Genomic DNA, 21,652 nt, shown 5'->3' with positions numbered 1-21,652 from the left:
TGAATATACAGTGGGGAGAACAAGTATTTGATACACTGACAATTTTGCAGGTTTTCCTACTTACAAAGCATGTAGAGGTCTGTCATTTTTATCATAGGTACACTTCAACTGTGAGAGACGGAATCTAAAACAAAAATCCAGAAAATCACATTGTATGATTTTTAAGTAATTAATTTGCATTTTATTGCATGACATAAGTATTTGATACATCAGAAAAGCAGAACTGAATATTTGGTACAGAAACCTTAGTTTGCAATTACAGAGATCATACGTTTCCTGTAGTTCTTGACCAGGTTTGCACACACTGCAGCAGGGATTTTGGCCCACTCCTCCATACAGACCTTCTCCAGATCCTTCAGGTTTCGGGGCTGTCGCTGGGCAATACGGACTTTCGGCTCCCTCCAAAGATTTTCTATTGGGTTCAGGTCTGGAGACTGGCTAGGCCACTCCAGGACCTTGAGATGCTTCTTACGGAGCCACTCCTTAGTTGCCCTGGCTGTGTGTTTCGGGTCGTTGTCATGCTGGAAGACCCAGCCACGACCCATCTTCAATGCTCTTACTGAGGGAAGGAGGTTGTTGGTCAAGATCTCGCGATACATGGCCCCATCCATCCTCCCCTCAATACGGTGCAGTCGTCCTGTCCCCTTTGCAGAAAAGCATCCCCAAAGAATGATGTTTCCACCTCCATGCTTCACGGTTGGGATGGTGTTCTTGGGGTTGTACTCATCCTTCTATTCCTCCAAACACGGCGAGTGGAGTTTAGAGCAAAAAGCTCTATTTTTGTCTCATCAGACCACATGACCTTCTCCCATTCCTCCTCTGGATCATCCAGATGGTCATTGGCAAACTTCAGACGGGCCTGGACATGCGCTGGCTTGAGCAGGGGGACCTTGCGTGCGCTGCAGGATTTTAATCCATGACGGCGTAGTGTGTTACTAATGGTTTTCTTTGAGACTGTGGTCCCAGCTCTCTTCAGGTCATTGACCAGGTCCTGCCGTGTAGTTCTGGGCTGATCCCTCACATTCCTCATGATCATTGATGCCCCACGAGGTGAGATCTTGCATGGAGCCCCAGACCGAGGGTGATTGACCGTCATCTTGAACTTCTTCCATTTTCTAATAATTGTGCCAACAGTTGTTGCCTTCTCACCAAGCTGCTTGCCTATTGTCCTGTAGCCCATCCCAGCCTTGTACAGGTCTACAATTTATCCCTGATGTCCTTACACAGCTCTCTGGTCTTGGCCATTGTGGAGAGGTTGGAGTCTGTTTGATTGAGTGTGTGGACAGGTGTCTTTTATACAGGTAACGAGTACAAACAGTTGCAGTTAATACAGGTAATGAGTGGAGAACAGGAGGGCTTCTTAAAGAAAAACTAACAGGTCTGTGAGAGCCGGACTTCTTACTGGTTGGTAGGTGATCAAATACTTATGTCATGCAATAAAATGCAAATTAATTACTTAAAAATCATACAATGTGATTTTCTGGATTTTTGTTTTAGATTCCGTCTCTCACAGTTGAAGTGTACCTATGATAAAAATGACAGACCTCTACATGCTTTGTAAGTAGGAAAACCTGCAAAATCGGCAGTGTATCAAATACTTGTTCTCCCCACTGTATATGCACGCACCACTTTTCCATTTATTAAAAAAGAAAATATGTTCATTACATGAAATCCCAATAAAAATCTATTTAAATGACAGGTTGTAACAAAATAGGAAAAATACCAAGGGGGATGAATACTTTTGCAAAACACTGTATCACAGCTATTAAACTCTGTAACTGTTTTAAAGTCACCGTTGGCCTCATGGTGAAATCCCTGAGCGGTTTTCTTCCTCTCCAGCAACTGAGTTAGGAAGGACGCCTGCTTCTTTGTAACGACTGGTACACCATCCAAAGTGTAATTAATTACTTCATCATGCTCAAAGGGATATTCAGTGTCTGCTTTTTTTATTTTTACCTATTTACCAATAGGTGCCATTCTTTGTGAAGCATTGGAAAACCTCCCCGGTCTTTGTGGTTGAATGTGTGTTTGAAATTCACTGCTTGACTGAGAGACCTTACAGATAATGTATGTGCGGGGTACAGAGATGAGGTAGTCATTCAAACTCATTTTAAACACCATTATTGCACAAAGCATAAAACTTAAAACTTATTATGTGACTTGTTAAGCACATTTTTACAACTGAACTTACTTAGGCTTGCCATAACAAAGGGGTTGAATACTTATTGACTCAAGACATTTCAGTTTTTCATTAATAAAACAATTATAATTGAAAATGATGGGGTATTGTGTGTAGGTCAGTGACAAAAAAAATCTAATCGTAATTTATTTTAAATGCAGGCAGTAACACAGCAAAATGTGGGAAAAGTCAAGGGGTTTGAATACTTTCTGAAGGCACTGTATATGTTCTTGAAGAACTAATTCCTCACCAATTCAGTAGGTTTGTGAAGGATGGTTTATGTCACACCCTGACCATAGTTTGCTTTGTATGTTTTATGTTTTGGTTGGTCAGGGTGTGATCTGTGTGGGCATTCTATGTTGTATGTCTGGTATGTCTATTTCTGTGTTTTGCCTGATATGGTTCTCAATCAGAGGCAGGTGTTTTGCGTTGTCTCTGATTGGGAACCATATTTAGGTTGCCTGTTTTGTATTGTGGGTTGTGGGTTATTGTCTATGTGTAGTGTTTTAGTGTCAGCACTATTTGTTATATAGCTTCACGTTCGTTTGTTGTTTTGTATAGTTTGTCAAGTGTTCTTCGTTTCGTCTTCGTTTATTAAATTAAGTATGTATTCTAACCACACTGCGTTTTGGTCCGATCCTTACGCCTCCTCAGACGAGGAGGATTACGACGAACGTGACAGTCTAGCAGTGGGTAAAGGGAGGATAGTTAGTCAGCGGCATGGAGTCTTCCATCCCTCAGGATCCTTCAGTATTCCTCCAGTTATGAGAGAGGTTCTGGTGGCCTCGCCCTAACCCGTCATCCACTAACAATGACCAGAGCTTGATTCAATGAATTAACCACCTCCCTGTCCAATAGGGCTCTCTCTCCTGGGTGGGATGATTAACCTATCCCTTCTGACCATTCCCCAGTTCTATACGCCACTTTGGTAAAGAGGCCCGCTTGTATCCACTGCAATCCCATCGGTCAGTGTCCACATATTCCCTTATCCCCTCTAGTTTTAATAGATACTTAATAAATGTTTCTCTCTGCGGACATCCTGACGCCTCAGGACGGAAGGGGTAATAGAGACGAGCAGATATTAAATATTCACTTTTAACATATGATTAGATATCCGTTCTGAAGGAGCATCAACATGGATACTATGGTTAGAGCATGCCTGGGCTACAGGCATGAATAATTAAATAAGACATTTCTCTATTGAAATGCATTAGACATTTGAGATATCATCTATATGATTTATCTCATCAAAATATGTGTAATGCTACCAAACTATAAGGCAGAGGCCTAACTTGAACTTGTGATGCCTCAGTGGTATTTTTTATCAACATGCTTCATTAGCGAGAGATGAAGACTCCAATAACTGGCAAGAGGTTTCTGAAGTCCCAACGGATTAATTACAACAAGAGACAGTTAATGAGACATCATATAATCAGCTCTCTACGGTGCTCATTAATACATGTTTTTTTACATCAAGATGACACAGTCTCTTCTAACTGATGTAATCATGGAATTAAGTAGCCACGGTGAACTGTATTAGATGAATAATGGTCAAAACATGGAATACTAGATGGGGCCTTTATAAGACGGTAAAAGTTAAAAAGAGACATCCTGACTTGTAACAGAGAGTATTATAATTACAAAACATGTATCAATAACTTGTTTTTAGATATCAGTGATATTTAAAAATCAACTACGTCTTACTGTATTGGATATTGTATATGTACAGGAAAGGTGAGGGGCAGTGATGGTAAGGCATCTGAGTGCGACTTGAGCTCCCCTACAGGTAACAAAACATTGGGGTAGTCTCTCTTCATATTGATCATTTGACAGAGATGTGCGCCGACAGCAAGACACATCAATCTCACCAGAGAACACATCCGAGTGAGAGAAACAGCGCCCCCTGTACGTGTAGCCAATGTATCAGATGCTGTCTGGTCAAAAGGAGCATGACTTGACTTTCTCCGGTGAGATAGATTCAGCTACATGCAAATTGAATGACAATTTCGAGACAAGAAAGATTAATTATTATTTGTTTTATTTGTTTTTAGTTTAATATTTTCCAATTGGCATCCATGAATACACACCACTGTGTAGGCAAATCACTGAATGACATCACACTGTCTCCTACCATTCATCAAATGGTGGGTGCACAGTAGACTGTTTGGAATGATTTGGAGTGGACCAACGTGCTCAGGTAGCCTACTTTTTGGAGTGATTTGTTTGACAATCAGATGAAAACATCATGGCTGGTTGTGTTCATGCCACATAAAACATATGTTAATTGACATGTCTTTATTTTAACCTTTATTTAATTAAGCAAGTCAGTTAAGAACAAATTCTTATTTACAGTACTACAGTCCTACAGTACTACTTAGGTTTGGACTTTAATAGGGTATCTGGACTTAAAAAAAAAAATTTACAACTTTTTCACTACCTTTCTAAAGAAAATATGTACTTTTTACTCCCATACATTTTCCCTGACACCCAAAAGTACTCATTACATTTCAAATGCTTAGGCAGAACAGCCACATCCCCCAATTCACACACCTATCAATATAAAGCAATGTCATCCCTACTGCCTCTGATCTGGTGGACACACTAAAAACAAATACTGTGTTTGTAAATGATGTCTGAGTGTTGGAGTGTGTCCGTCTGTCTGTAAAATGTTTTTGTTGTGCCGTCTGGTTTGCTTAATTAAAGGATTTTGATATACGGTATAGAATTTACTTTTACTTTTGACTTTTACTCAAGTATGACAATTGAGTAATTTCCCCCCCACTCTACTTAAATACATTTTAAACCAGATAGTTTTAGATTTATACTCAAGTACTAATTTACTGGGTGACTTTCACTTTTAATTGAATCATTTTCCATTAAGGTATCTTTACTTTTACTCAAGTATGAAAGTTGACCACTTTTTTCACCACTGGATAATACAAAACATATTGTATAAATCACGTGCATGAACAGTGCCGATCACTCCGGCCTGGATAGATTTGCGCCCCCCGCCTAGCTACAATGAAAATGAATGGGCAACCATGGCGCCGCTTCCTGTCTGTAAAGCCCTTAACCCTAACCCTGATTATATTGAATTCATTCATTATAATTTCAAGTCGAACCCATGCTAACTAAGTTGATCCTTTTAATTTTGCAATCAAAGCTCCACTATCTCATGGGATTCTAAGACTGACTCATAGCAGTCAGAAGGCAGCAATAAAAGAACGCTTCAACGTCCAATACGTACAAAGCAGTGCTCCACCCTGGAGGCACCTACATCTTCTCAAGATTCATGCTGTGCTGTTCGTGGAAGGTGATGCATTGTATTGTATATTAAACATGTAGCCGATTTCATGTACATAGTTCTTAGACTCATTGTCAACATTGTTCTCTCTAGGTTTCCAGCACCACTCTGGTGAGCTCTGATGGAGAACGTATCCTTCACCCTCAGCTATAAGTTAACTCTGGACCCATTTTCTATTCCACCTGGTGGAAAGTATCCCATCTTTTTCCTGGGCATTGCTATCTATTCATTTGGTGTGTTCTGCAACCTGACCTTACTGTCCGTCATCGTCATGCAAAGGAACCTTCACAAACCCATGTATTTTATTCTCTTCAGTCTTCCTCTCAACGATCTGATAGGAATCACTGCAATGCTCCCAAAGGTGCTGTCAGACATTGTGACTGAGACAAACACGGTCTTTTACCCTCTCTGTGTTATTCAGGGGTTTTTGCTCCACATGTACGGAGGTGCGATTCTCTTTATTCTTGCGGCTATGGCCTTTGATCGTTATGTTGCCATCTGCCAGCCGTTGAGGTACAGTACTATTATGACACCCAGGAATGTGGCAGTCATTATTTTACTGGTTTGGGGTCTTGACCTCCTCTTGATCCTACTGCTGTTCTCTCTGCAGATAAATCTGCCCCGGTGTAGATCCTCCATAATGAATGTGTTTTGTGATAACCCCTCCCTTCTTAAACTCACCTGTGGTAATACTACACTGAATAATGTCATAGGACTGTTTAACACAGCACTCATGCAGATTATAAGTGTATCCATTCAGATTTTTTCCTATGTGAAGATTCTGATCACTTGCTTGGTTACAAGAAAGTCTGACGCTAAGAGTAAGGCTTTGAACACCTGTGTGGCACAGTTGGTCATATTCTTCATATTTGAGGTTGTAGGAACCTTCACAATTTTATCACACAGATTCAAGAATGTCTCAGCTGACTTGCAAAAGATTATGGGCATGCTCATCTTTCTAGTATCTCCACTTATGAATCCAATTGTATACGGGCTGAATGCAAGTGAAATACGAATCTCCCTACTGAAAGTATTTCTCAACAAAGTATCAGCCTGAACCAATTATAAACATGGTGTGTGATGATGGTTTACAGTCCCAATTAGACCAGATGTGGGGCAGTGTATTGGTTCTGCACAGAACACATTAAAGGAATTAGTTGCGTAATACTGCCTGTTGCTAGTTCATCACTATATCTGTGCTTTGTATTAGTAAGCAATGCACAGTATAAACGTTGTGGTTCGAGCCCTGAATGCTGATATACCATCGGCTGAAGGTCGTGTTATATCAAACCGTATACCATGGGTGTGACAAAATATTTATTCTTACTGCTCTGATTACGTTGGTAACCAGTTTATAATAGCAACAAGGCACCTTGGAGGTTTGTGGTATATTGCCAATCAAATAAAATGTTATTGGTCACATACACGTGTTTAGCAGATGTTATTGCAGGTGTAGCGAAATGCAATATCCCACGGCTAAGGGTTGTATCCAGACACTCCGTGTTGAGTCGTGTATTAGAACCGTGATATATTGGCCATACACCACACCCCTTCTGGCCTTATTGCTGAAGTATACCATAGCTTCAAATCATTAATCAAACTATCCTTTCAACCTCATGGACCGGCAGTCCCTGAATCCCCAGCCCCATCTCTCAGTTTACCAAACAAAGTGACTGGCTGTTGAAATTAGAGATTGTGCTTTTAAGTTGTATCCCTTCACCTTATCTTTATTTACATCTCAAGGTTTCTTGGTATTTTTTGTTTGTATTTTTATTTAAAAATGTTCAGCTTTAGAAAGCATTTAGACATGTTTCCAGAGGGGAAACTTACAAAGTTAAACAATAAGGTAAAATATGGGAGGGAACACTTAAAAAAAATATATGTTAAGGTCCAATCTGTGATTGGTACGTCAATTTTTGGACTTTAACTTAATTAATAATACCCATTGGTTCTTGAAAAATACAGTATAATTCTAAATGCCTCATTATCTTAGTTCAAGTGTCGTACCAACATCAGGACCCACTCATGGTTAAAACTATCATTTTGATATCAGGGATGGTCAGTTCTTCTATCTATAGCTCTGTCTATAAATTTGAGAAAGGTTACAGTTGTCCAGACCCTTTTTTAGCTCAGTTGGTAAAGCATGGTGTTTGTAACGCCAGCATAGTGGGTTTGATTCCCAGGACCACTCATATATAAAATGTATGCAAGTTTGACTATAAGTGGCTTTGGATAACAGCATCTGCAAGTTGTCTGTTTACCAAAACAGTGGTGAGTTGTCACTTTGTTATTGTTTGAGCTGCAGATTGCCCCTTAAAAGTAAATAGTATAAATACTATTTTCTGCCCTTGATTTGTATAGCACAAGGAGTAATTTTGCTTGTATTTTTCCCCATAACATTTTTATTTAATATTTGATTGTTTTCTAAATGTACAATTTATTTTCTACTTTGGACTCAATTCAATCTGTAAGGCTGAAACGTAACAGATTCTGTGATATAAATGTAAAAGTACATTTCCAATACAGCCGTCACACCGTATGCAGGCAGCGTTTACTGTGAATGCAGTCTCCGCTAAAGCGGAAACATTAATATGTGCTGATGTTGTGATTTTACAATAAAGTCTTTTCATAGCTCATTACTGTATTCAGAAAGAAAGTGAAATTTTATTGGTGTTAACGTTTAAAATATACATTAATACTGTCTTGTATGTACAGAATGTGTTCATAGATCACATAGCCAATGTTATACCTACACTAATTTACCACAACATCATCATGTATTTAGATACAGTAATTAATACATCTGTCACAGCCGTTTAAAGGAGTGGACCAAGGTGCAGCGCGATTGGAATACATCTTTTAATTCAACGAAGAACACTTAACAAACGAACAACCGAACAACCAACTTAGTGCTCACAGGCAACTAAACATGGACAACTACCCTCCAAACCAACATGGAAAATGGCAACCTAAATAGGTTCCCCAATCAGAGACAACGATAAACAGCTGTCTCTGATTGGGAACCCACTCAGGCCACCATAAACCTACAACCCCTAGACAATACAAAATCCCCATAGATAACAAAAAACCCTAGACAATACAAAAACTAAACAAACCACCCCTTGTCACTCCCTGACCTAACCAAATAATAAAGAAAGCAAATATAACTAAAGTCAGGGCGTGACAACATCAACATGCAATCATCCCAACAACCAATGACTTAGTCTTGAGTTACGTCAGAATGTGTGAGTGGTTCTCTGGGATTACAATCACATGAATCTGTTTCAAGTCATTTAGCAGACGCTCTTATCCAGAGCGACTTACAAATTGGTGCATTCAACTTATGATATCCAGTGGAACAACCACTTTACAATAGTGCATCTAACTCTTTTAAGGGGGGAGGGGGGGGGGGGGGGGGGGGTTAGAAGGATTACTTTATCCTATCCTAGGTATTCCTTAAAGAGGTGGGGTTTCAGGTGTTTCCTTTAAATAACTCACTACTGCACAACGAGTTAGGGCAATATTTCTGCTAGTGCCGCAGCTCTGTCCAAACTAGTTCAGAAAGATTGGCAACATAGTAGCAGGGTATTGTTTGCTCTTAGACAACATGTGACAGAGAGATAAACCCTCAGGTAAGCTATACCACTCATCTGAATAACATTCCGTATACTTACATACACATTGCTTTAATGCAGAGTACATGTTAAGATAAAGACAATATGTGTTTACAATTATAAACTACAATATAATTACATTTCAATTCACCATCTACAGTGACTGAATATAACCAATCTGAAAATTCAGTAAATATGTTAATAAGAACCTTACATTAAGCTAGACTGGAGCTAACTAGCTTTAGATACATTTTTGCTAGTATTGAGTCAGATTTGCATACCAATTAGTTGAATAGTACTTTAAAATGTGTACATTAGATTTGCTTTTCTTCCTTTACAGGTATTTGATGATGTCGGTCCAGACTCTTAATCAGACATTCAGTTACCACTTGCAGATTGCCAGTTTTGACATCCCTACCCCATTGACCTACCCTGTGTTCATCATGGGTCTCCTGCTCTATCTGTTCTCTATTTTCTGTAACCTGACCATCATGCTGTTGATCATCACACAGCGGACTCTCCACAAGCCCATGTTTTACATCCTCTTCAGTCTCCCCCTGAATGACCTGCTAGGAATCAGCTCTATGCTACCCAGGGTGTTGTCAGACATCGTGACGCAGACTCACTCTGTGTACTACCCCACATGTGTTTTTCAAGCTTTTCTTTGCCACATGTACGGGGGTGCTGTGCTTTTTGTACTTGCAGCGATGTCAATTGATAGATATTTTGCCATTTGCAAACCACTGCAATACCCCTCGATCATGACACCTTTTACACTATGTGTCATTATATCAGCTGCTTGGGGCCTGGACATGGCCATGATATTGACCCTGTTTGCTCTTCAGTCCCGAGTTAAGAGGTGCAAGGCTTACATACTAAATATCTACTGTGACAACCCCTCTCTACTTCGCCTCTCATGTGGAGAAGATCTCACAACTAACAACATTTATGGTTTGGCTATGACAGCGGTTATGCAGATTATCAGTGTTGGTATTCAGCTATTTTCCTACATTAACATTCTTGTAATATGCATAATTAATCGACAATCTGACACCAAGAGCAAGGCTGTGAACACCTGTGTTGCTCAGCTAGTGACATTTCTCCTTTTTGAATTGACTTCCACCTTTGTAATACTGTCATATCGCTTTCAGAACATACCTCCTAATGCACAGAAACTGTGCGGTATGATGATCTACCTGCTCCTACCAATTATTAATCCAATTATATATGGGATGAAAACAAAGGACATCAGAACAGCATTTGTCATGGTCGTGAGGAAGAAAAAGATAGCGTTCAAGTGAACATTTCATGAATGTCAGCTCCACACTGGTTTCCTGTGTGTCTTAGGGCTCATGTGTATATCTCCGCTAATCAAATGGAAAATGAATCTGTTTTGGGGCAACATCGACATACTCTGCTGATGTAGTGTAGGCCGATCAATACCCTGTCATAGTAAAATACCGAACATCTGTTTAATACCTTTCTTCCTTGACTTGTTTTGAGAATACTATTCAATCGCATTGTGTAAACTGGACATGTTAGGCAGTGGCCTTTTTAAAGGTTTGTTTTACTCGTACATTTTATGGGATATTTTAATATATGCATGAAGTTGTTTCATATAAATTGATATATTGCAAGGTGACCTCAGCGTGGAAAATTCTGTCATGTGAATGAGTAGTCCTGCAATTTCCCAAGCCACCCAGACTGAACCACTTGGTGCTGTATTATATTGTTCAATCAGCCAATCAACCCTATGACATATTATCAATAAGTGTCATTAGGAATGTGAATGTGATTACAAATTATTAAATTGAAAATGACCTGCTTCAGTCTATGAAAGCCTCTTTTGTCATTGGACTCGAGCAGACTATGAGACAGCTGTATGTGTAATTGGTAATCTTACCCAGTCCCAATGATTTAACTAAGGCCTTTAGACGGCTTTATGGTTTACACAGTCCCAATGACGTAAAGGCCCAGTGCAGTCAAAAATGTGATTTTTCTGTGTTTTATATATATTTCCACACTTAATAATATGAAATTGTGAAAATAAGACAATGCCCTTTTAGTGTAAGAGCTATTTCAAAACATTTCAGCCTGTTTTGGTGGAATGGCTTTTTGGTCCCCAGGCAGTAAATTCGTTAATAGACCAATAAGAAATAGTTCCAAACATCTCTGCCAATAACAGCTGATATTCAATTTTTCACTCCCCACTAAGTAGACTCAGTCCTAGCAAAATTCATGATTGAGAAATAGCTCATTGCAATTTTTGTTTCTTTTTGACCATTTTAATTGAAAACAATCACAGTAAGGTACTTAATTGTTACCCATGTATGATTTGATATTGAGATAAAAACAGCTGCATTGGACCTTTAAGTAAGGCATTGTGGTTGTGTACTATTCGGTTAGGAGGTGTGACTGTTAGGGGGCAGGTGTGACTACAGCTGTACTCCACAACCGGGACAGCAGCACCATGGAAACCCAAGTAGACTTCCTTTTGTCTCTCTGTCACAGTTTACCTGTCTTCCGGGGCTGTATCTATAATCACCACAGTACTTTGAGCTTAGACAGTCTGAGCTTGGTCTACCGATATGCATACTGGTTTCACTCACATTGGGCTGTTTTAAAAGGATAGTTCAGACAAACTTCAAGTGTACAGATAACTGGCTAGTATATAGATTATGAAAGTCAGCAACCGAAAACTGGCTTAGTTTACCTACTCACAACATATCATTATCATCATTGAATGCCAAACAATGGGAGGGGTAGAACCAGTGCTTGACTTGGACTGAAATAGGTGCCGGTACTCATTTTGGGTGCCGGTACTGTTAATATTTAGGTGCAGGAACTCCACAATACTTTTGAGCTAATATTCTATAAAAGGAACAAGAGATCAAGCAGTAGACCATGTGTGGCACTAACATAAAACTGCAAAAAATGTTGGAAAGAAAGGAACTTTATGTCCTGAGTACAAAGTGTTATGTTTGAGGAAAATTCAACACATCACTAAGTACCACTCTTCATATTTTCAAGCATGGTGGTGGCTGCATCATGTTTAGGGTATGCTTGTCATCAGCAAGGACTAAGGAGTTTTTTTATGATAAAAATTAACTGATTAGAGCTAAGCACAGGCAAAATCCTAGAGGAAAAATAGACGTTCAGTAAACTGGTTCAGTCTGCTTTCCAACAGACACTGGGAAATTCACCTTTCAGCAGGACAATAACCTAAAACACAAGGCTAAATATAAACTGGAGCTGCTTACCAAGAGGACAATGAATGTTGATGAGTGGCCTAGTTACAGTTTTGACTTAAATCGTCTTGAAAATCTATGGCAAGACATGAAAATGGCTGTCTAGCAAGGATCAACAACCAACTTAAAAAAGTTGGTTGAATTTAAAAAAGATTAATGGGCAAATATTGTACAATCCTGGTGTGTATAGACTTACCCAGAAAGGTGCCAAAGCCATAAGACCCAAGGGGGTGTGGTATATGGCCAATATACCATGGCCAAAGCTTGTTCTTAGGCATGTGCCTGGACACAGCCCTTAGCTGTGGTATACTGGCTATATATCACAAACCCCTGAGCTGCCTTATCGCTATTATAAACTGATTACCGACGTAATTAGAGCAGTAATGCAGTAATTAGAGTAATAATGTTTTGTCATACCAGTGGTATATGGTCTGATATACCACGTCTGTCAGCCAGTCAGCATTCAGGATTCAAAACACCCAGTTTATAAGATGTCTTGACTCAGGGGGTTGAATACTTATGTAATCATGATATAGTAGTGTTTTATTTTTCTTTAATTATTTACAATTTTTTTCATTTTTCTTCCACCTTGACATTACAGAGAATTTTGTGTAAATCGTTGACAAAAAATGTACAGTTAAATCCATTTGAATCCCATCTCTCATTTGTTGACTTCTGTAACCATAAAAGCCTTGGATGTTTGTTTTATTCACTGCTTTAGCACACTCCGCCACCCCTGATGTCCTAGCCATGTCTGAATTATGGCTTAGGAAGGCCACCAAAAATCCTTACATTTCCATCCCTAACAATAACATCTTCCGACAAGATAAAACTGCCAAAAGGGGTGGAGTTAGCCTGCAGAGTTCTATCATACTATCCAGGTCTGTGCTCAAACAATTTGAGCTTCTACTTTTAAAAATCCACCTTTCCAGAAACAAGTCTCTCACCGTTGCCGCTTTTTATAGACCCCTTCAGCCCACAGCTGTGCCCTGGACACCATATGTGAATTGACTGCCCATCTATCTTCAGAGTTCAAACTGTTAGGGGACCTAAACTGGGATATGCTTAACACCAACAATTGGAAAAAGTAAATGGGTGTAAATACTTTCTGGAGTCACTGTTAATATTGGAATAGAGTTGTTTTAAAATGTTATCATCAACTAGATCAGGGTTCCCCAAACTCGGTCCTGAGTGCTACAGCTTTCTTCTCTCAGCTGGTGGTGAGCATCCTGGCTCAGAATAGGTCTATCTCCTACCCTGTATGCTACCCCCGGGCTCTGCTCATCCACCTGTACGGAGCTGGCTCCTTCACTATCCTGACTGTCATGGCTTATGACAAGTATATCGCTATCTGCTGTCCAAGAAAGCGAAGGTAACCTGCCTAAATGTCTTTAGCCATGAAGTGCTTTGAAAGGCTGGTCATTACTAGCCTCGAGCTAGGGCCATCTCCCGGCTAGCCAAAGAGGTCGACCAGCCAATTCTTGGGCTACAATACCTCTTTTGCCAAATGGCCTAGACCCTTTACTGCCGAAACGGAGAACCGCCGATCCATCATGACTGGTCTGCCGACGTAACCGTCCGAGGTGGTTTTAACAGGCTCTTTTGTTGCGACGTCACCGGATGCCCATCTGCTAGCCCTTGCCCGCTAGCTGTCTGCATCGCCGTGTCTCCAGCTCGCCTAGCATAGCAGCGACTACTGAATTGGCTCCCTGACTCATCTAGTGCTTCTCATTGGACCCTATGATCACTTGGCTACACATGCCTCTCCCTAATGTCAATATGCCTTGTCTATTGCTATTTTGGTTAGTAATTATTGTCTTATTTTACTGTAGAGCCCCCAGCCCTGCCCAATATGCCTTAGATAGACCTTTTGTTTCACCCCCACACATGCGGTGACCTCGCCTCACCTGGTGCCCCTAGAGACATATCCTCTCTCATCGCCACTCAATGCTTAGGTTTAGCTCCACTGTACTCACATCATATCATACGCTTGTCTGTACATTATGCCTTGAATCAATTCTTCCGCGCCCAGAAATCTGCTCCTTTTACTCTCTGTTCCGAAAGCACTATACAACCAGTTCTTATAGCCTTTAGCCGTACCCTTATCCTACTGCTCCTCTGTTCCTCTGGTGATGTAGAGGTTAACCCAGGCCCGGCAGCCCCCAGCACCACTCCCATTCCCCAGGCGCTCTCATTTGTTGACTTCTGTAACCATAAAAGCCTTGGATGTTTGTTTTATTCACTGCTTTAGCACACTCCGCCACCCCTGATGTCCTAGCCATGTCTGAATTATGGCTTAGGAAGGCCACCAAAAATCCTTACATTTCCATCCCTAACAATAACATCTTCCGACAAGATAAAACTGCCAAAAGGGGTGGAGTTAGCCTGCAGAGTTCTATCATACTATCCAGGTCTGTGCTCAAACAATTTGAGCTTCTACTTTTAAAAATCCACCTTTCCAGAAACAAGTCTCTCACCGTTGCCGCTTTTTATAGACCCCTTCAGCCCACAGCTGTGCCCTGGACACCATATGTGAATTGACTGCCCATCTATCTTCAGAGTTCAAACTGTTAGGTGACCTAAACTGGGATATGCTTAACACCCCGGCCGTCCTACAATCTAAACTAGATGCCCTCAATCTCACACAAATTATTAAGGAATCTACCAGGTACAACTATAAATCCATAACCATGGGCACCCTCTTAGATATCATCCTGACCAACTTGCCCTCTAAATACACCTCTGCTGTCTTCAACCAGGATCTCAGTGATCACTGCCTTATTGCCTTCGTGCGTAATGGGTCCGCAGTCAAACGACCACCCCTCATCACTGTCAAATGCTCCCTAAAACACTTCAGCAAGCAGGCCTTTCTAATCGACCTGGCCCGGGTATTCTAGAAGGATATTGACCTCATCCTGTCAGTAGAAGATGCCTGGTTGCTCTTTAAAAGGGCTTTCCTCGCCATCTTAAATAAGCAAGCCCCATTCAACAAAGGTAGAACTAAGAACAGATATAGCCCTTGATTCACCCCAGACTTGGCTGCCCTTGACCAGCAACAAAATATCCTCTGGCTTTCTGCATTAGCATCGAATAGCCCCCGCAATATGCAACTTTTCAGGGAAGTCAGGAACCAATATACTCAGTCAGTTAGGAAAGCTAAGGCTAGCTTTTTCAAGAATAAGAGCACCTCCTCCCAGCTGACCACTGCACTGAGGCTAGGAAATGCTATCACCACCGATAAATCTACGATAATCGATCATTTCAATAAGTATTTTTCTACAGCTGGCCATGCTTTCCACCTGGCTACCCCTACCCCAGCCAACAGCTCAGCACCACCTGCAGCACCTTGCTCAAGCCCCCCCCCGCTTCTCCTTCACCCACATCCAGACAGATGATGTTCTAAATAAGCTGCAAAATCTGGATCCCTACAAATCAGCTGGGCTAGACAATCTGGACCCTCTCTTTCTAAAATTATCCACCAAAATTTTTGCAACCCCTACTACTAGCCTGTTCAAACTCTCTTTCGTATCGTCTGAGATCCCCAAAGATTGGAAAGCTGCCGCGATCATCCCCCTCTTCAAAGGGGGAGAAATTCTAGACCCAAACTGTTAAAGACCTATATCCATCCTACCCTGCCATTCTAAGGTCTTCGAAAGCCAAGTTAACAAACAGATCACCGACCATTTCGAATCCCACCGTACCTTCTCCACTATGCAATCTGGTTTCCGAGCGGGAGATAGGTGCACCTCAGCCACATTCAAGGTCCAAAACGATATCATAACCGCCATCGATAAGAGACAGTACTGTGCAGCCGTCTTCATCGACCAGGCCAAGGCTTTCGACTCTGTTAATCACCACATTCTTATCGGCAGACTAAGCCTTTGATTCTCAAATGACTGCATCGCCTGGTTCACCAACTACTTCTCAGATAGAGTTCAGTGTGTCAAATCGGAGGGCCTGTTATCCGGACCTCTGGCAGTCTCTATGGGGGTGCCACAGGGTTCATTTCTCGGGCCGACTCTTTTCTCTGTATATATCAATGATGTTGCTCTTGCTGCTGGTGATTCTCTGATCCACCTCTACGCAAACAACACCATTCTGTATACTTCTGGCCCTTCTTTGGACACTATGCTAACAAAGCTCCAAACAAGCTTCAATGCCATACAACTCTCCTTCCGTGGCCTCCAACTGCTTTTAAATGCTAGAAAAACTAAATGCATGCTCTTCAACCGATTGTTGCCCGCAACCGCCTGCCCGACTAGCATCACTACTCTGGACGGTTCTGACTTAGAATAAGTGGACAACTACAAATACCTAGGTGTTTGTTTAGACTGTAAACTCTCCTTCCAGACTCACATTAAGCATCTCCAATCCAAAATTAAATCTAGAAACGGCTTCCTATTTCGTAACAAAGCCTCCTTCACTCATGCTGCCAAACATACCCTCGTAAAACTGACTATCCTACCGATCCTCGACTTCGGCGATGTCATTTACAAAATAGCCTCCAACACTCTACTCAGCAAACTGGATGTAGTCCATCACAGTGCCATCCATTTTGTCACCAAAGCCCCATATACTACCCACCACTGTGACCTGTATGCTCTCGTTGGCTGGCCCTCACTACATATTCGTCATCAAACCCACTGGCTCCAAGTCATTTATAAGTCTTTGCTAGGTAAAGCCCCACCTTATCTCAGCTCACTGGTCACCAAAGCAACACCCACCCGTAGGACGCGCTCCAGCAGGTATATTTCACTGGTCTTCCCCAAAGCCAACACTTCCTTTGGCCGCCTTTCCTTCCAATTCTCTGCTGCCAATTACTGGAACGAACTGCAAAACTCACTGAAGCTGGAGTCTTATATCTCCCTCTCTAACTTTAAGCATCAGCTGTCAGAGCAGATCCCTGTACCTGTACACAGCCAATCTGTAAATAGCACACCCAACTACCTCATCCCCATATTGTTATTTATTCTCCTGTTCTTTTGCACTCCAGTATCTCTACTTGCACATCATAATCTGCACATCTATCACTCCAGTGTTAATGCTAAATTGAAATTATTTCACCTCTATGGCCTATTTATTGCCTTACCTCCCTACTCTTCTACATTTGCACACACTGTACATATATTTTTCTATTGCATTATTGACTGTACATTTGTTTATGTGTAACTCTGTGTTGTTGGTTTTGTCGCACTGCTTTGCTATATCTTGGCCAAGTCGCAGTTGTAAATGAGAACTTGTTCTCAACTGGTCTACCTGGTTAAATAAAGGTGAAATATATATATTTTTTTAAACCATCAACACCATCATCCCTGAAACCCTAGACCCACTCCAATTCTCATACCGCCCCAACAGATCCACAGACAATGCAATTTCAATCGCACTCCACACTGCCCTTTCCCACCTGGACAAAAGGAACAACTATTTGAGAATGCTGTTCATTGACTACAGCTCAGCGGTCAACACCATAGTGCCCACAAAGCCCACAACACATCTGTAAGCTGATCCTCAACACTGGGGCCCCTCAGGGGTGCGTGCTTAGTCCCTCCTGCACTCCCTGTTCACCCATGACTGCGTGGCCAAACACGACTCCAACACCATCATTAAGTTTGCTGACAACACAACAGTGGTAGGCCTGACAATGATGAAACAGACTATAGGGAGGAGGTCAGAGACCTGGTAGTGTGATGCCAGGACAACAACCTCTCCCTCAATGTGGGCAAGACAAAGGAGCTGATTGTGGACTACAGGAAAAGGAGGGCCGATCAGGCCCCCATTGACATCGACGGGGCTGTAGTGGAGCGGGTCGAGAGTTTCAAATCACCAATGAACTATCACGGTCCAAACACACCAAGACAGTCGTGAAGAGGGCACGACAACACCTTTTCCCCCTCAGGAGACAGAGATCCTCAAAAAGCTCTGCAGCTGCACTATCGAGAGCATCCTGACCGGTTGCATCACCGCCTGGTACGGCAACTGCTTGGCATCCGACCGTAAGGCACTACAGAGGGTAGTGTGTATGGCCCAGTACATCACTGGGGCCAAGCTTCCTGACATCCAGGACCTATATACTAGGCGGTGTCAAAGGAAGGCCCAAAATATTGTCAAAGACTCCAGTCACCCAAGTCATAGACTGTTCTCTCTGCTATCACACAGCAAGCGGTACCGGAGTGTCAAGTCTAGGTCCAAAAGGCTCCTTAACAGCTTCTACCCCCAAGCTATAAGACTGCTGAACAATTAATCAAATGGCCTCCCGGACTATTTACATTGACACCACCCCCTTTGTTTTTACACTGCTGCTACTCGCTATTTATTATCTATGCATAACCCATAACCCTTACCCCTACCTACATGTACAAATGACCTCGACTGTACCCCCCACATTGACTCGGTACCGCCGGATTTTGATTTGATTAGTAGTTGTTTATACGTGTGTCATCACAAATGAGCCTCACCAATGACGGATTGTTACAAAACATATCCACTATTGTCGTTCTGCAGATTTTGAAGTGAGTGACCAGACCCAGCAGAACCACAGTCAGTGTTTTGACCAGTGGCTCTTGGTCATTACAGTGATGACACACATATAAACAACTGCTATGGGTTGTTTATAACAGCTGTCTTTCAGGATGTAACATTGATAGTGGTTATATTTACATATATCTAGATCCTGCTCACCTGTGTTATGAATAAGTCGACTGATGCACGGAGCATGGCCATTCAGACATGAGGTACACATCTTGTAGTGTTGGTATTCTTAGAGTTCAACGCCTTCTTTAGCCCTGATAGCTCATCGATTTTAGCAATCAGCTCCATCTCTGAGAAGGGCTTTTGGAGTGTCAGTAATGGTGTTCCCACGCATTCTGAATCCCCTCATATATGGTCTAAAAACAAAAGAAATTCAACAAATTGTTCTGGGTTTCTGCAAACAAAGGGTATCTTCAGTTAAATGAGAAGAAATACTGCACATGAATCTGATAATACATGTAATGGGCTTTAGGGATAATTTTTAAGGCCTTCCAAAATAAAAGAAAGATACGCTCCTTTGTAAATCAAATGGATTATGTTGAAGAGGCTTCCATTAAAGAACACCCTCTGTGTTCTGTTAGACAGGTAACTCTCGATCCGCAATATACCAGGGGATGTAAAGCCATTATTTGTTTTTCAAGCATTATGACCGATGTCAAAAGCTGCACTGAAGTCGTAACAAAACAGCTCCCACAATCTTCTTATTATCAATTTCTCTCAGCCAATTATCAATTTGTGTAAGTGCCGTACTGTACATGTTGAAAGCCCTTCCCTGTTTGCTGAAAGTCTGTTGTTAGCCATTTCATTTGGAATTTTAGGACCCCTTAATAAGGTATCAAAAACAATGACAAAATGATTTGATGAAACATTGAATTTGTACTTGCTGCTATTAGCCATTAGAAATGCATTCAATAACAGCTTCATATACTGAAGAAAATATAAACACAACATGCAAAGTGTTGGTTCCATGTTTCATGAGCTGAAATAAAAGATGCAAGAAATGTTCCATACGCACCAAAAGCTTATTTCTTTCAAATGTATTTATAGCCCTGTTAGTGAGTATTTGTTCTTTGCCAAGTTAGAGAAATTAACATTAATTTAATTGGTAAGAGCTCTGGTGGACATTTCTGCAGTCAGCAGGCTAATTGCATGCTCCCTTAAAACATTGTGTTGTGTGATAAAACTACACATTTTAGAGTTTCCCTTTATTGTCCCCACGCAATTGTCCCCATTGCGTGGGGACAATAAAGGGAAACTCTAAAATGTGTAGTTTTATCACACAACACAATGTTTTAAGGGAGCATGCAATTAGCCTGCTGACTGCAGAAATGTCCACCAGAGCTCTTACCAATTAAATTAATGTTAATTTCTCTACCATAACATCATTTTAGAGAATTTGTTAGTACGTCCAACCGGCCTCACAACCGCAGACCATGTGTAACCACGCCAGCCCAGGACCTCCACATCCAGCTTCTTCACCTGCGGGATCGTCTGAGATCAGCCACCAGGACAGCTTATGAAACTGTGGGTTTGCACAACTGAATAATTTCTGCACAAACTGTCAGAAACCATCTCAGGGAAGCTCATCGGCGTGCTCGTCATCCTCACCAGGGTCTTGACCTGACTGTAGTTTGGCGTCGTATGCGACTTCAGTGGGCAAATGCTCATCTTCGATGGCCACTGGCATGCTGGAGAAGTGTGCTCTTCACGGATGAATCCCAGTTTTAACTGTACCAGGCAGATGGCAGACAGTGTGTATGGCGTTGTGTGTGCGAGGATATCAGCGTTGTGAACAGAGTTCCCCATTGTGGTGGTGGGGTTATGGTATGGGCAGGCATAACCTACTGACAACTAACACAATTGCATTTTAATCGATGGCAGTTTGAATGCACAGAGATACCGTGACGAGATCCTGAGGCCCATTGTCATGCCATTCATCCACCACCAACTCATGATTCAACATGATAATGCACGGCCTGGCACAGCCCAATGTCACAAGGATCTGTACACCATTTCTGGAAGCTGAAAATGTCCCAGTTCTTCCATGGCCTGCATACTCACCAGACATGCCACCCATCGAGTATGTTTGGGATGCTCTGGATCGACGTGTATGACAGCTGACACATTTTTCTGGGGATTTTTTATTTCGCTAATTTGATTACCACGGGGCCGTGGACATCGACTGTAGGGGTTTACTAAGGGTTGGCGGATTGGTCGGCAGTTTGAGCCAGTAAAGTGTGCTTTGCTATTCTATTCGACTTTTCTGAATTCAAAATTACAGTGATTGTCTTTCATCATTTTGTCAGTTATGCGTGGATGTGTATGTTCAGAATTTGTTGTTAGCATGTCATTCCTAAATTTGCTAATCTTGCAGACGAAAAAATAATTAAAGTAGTTGGGAATATCAGTTGGTTGTGTGATGAATGAGTCATCTGATTCAATGGAGGATGGAGCTGTGTGCCTTTTTGCCCAAAATGTCATTTAAGGTGCTCCAAAGCTTTTTACTATTAATCCTTTAAATCATTTATCTTTGTTTCATAGTACAGTTTCTTCTTCTTTTTGTTCAGTATAATAACGATTTCTCAGTTAACATTGTTTGCCAATCGGCTATGCAGCCAGACTTATTTGCCATTCCTTTTGCCTCATCCCTCATCTGTACCATCCACAGAGATTGAACAGTTTTTACAGTCATGTTCTTATTGGATGGATGCTTATTAGTAACTGGAATAAGCAATTTCATAAATGTGCAGTGTCTGGTTCCTCCTCATTACACACCACA

General features: G+C 41.5%; 2 protein-coding genes and 1 pseudogene across 2 annotated transcripts; all 3 read left to right on the top strand.

The window, feature by feature from the left end:
- The first annotated feature begins 5,604 nt into the window (after positions 1–5,604).
- On the top strand, positions 5,605–6,540 carry LOC139549678 (olfactory receptor 52B2-like). Its single transcript, XM_071360341.1, has one exon. It carries the CDS (start codon positions 5,605–5,607, stop codon positions 6,538–6,540), a length of 936 nt encoding a protein of 311 aa, XP_071216442.1.
- A 2,513-nt stretch (positions 6,541–9,053) lies between these two features.
- On the top strand, positions 9,054–10,819 carry LOC139549813 (olfactory receptor 52J3-like). Its single transcript, XM_071360565.1, has 2 exons — positions 9,054–9,115; positions 9,438–10,819. Exon 2 carries the CDS (start codon positions 9,445–9,447, stop codon positions 10,396–10,398), a length of 954 nt encoding a protein of 317 aa, XP_071216666.1. The 5' UTR covers positions 9,054–9,115; positions 9,438–9,444; the 3' UTR covers positions 10,399–10,819.
- Positions 10,820–12,621: 1,802 nt separating this feature from the next.
- LOC139549677 (olfactory receptor 52Z1P-like) lies at positions 12,622–19,298 on the top strand (annotated as a pseudogene).
- Positions 19,299–21,652: the final 2,354 nt, after the last annotated feature.

This window comes from Salvelinus alpinus, chromosome 22 (assembly GCF_045679555.1).
Source record: "Salvelinus alpinus chromosome 22, SLU_Salpinus.1, whole genome shotgun sequence".
Classification (NCBI taxonomy): Eukaryota; Metazoa; Chordata; class Actinopteri; order Salmoniformes; family Salmonidae; genus Salvelinus; species Salvelinus alpinus.
Note: the sequence above shows the minus strand (reverse complement) of the source record. Positions and strands in the feature narration are given on the sequence as shown.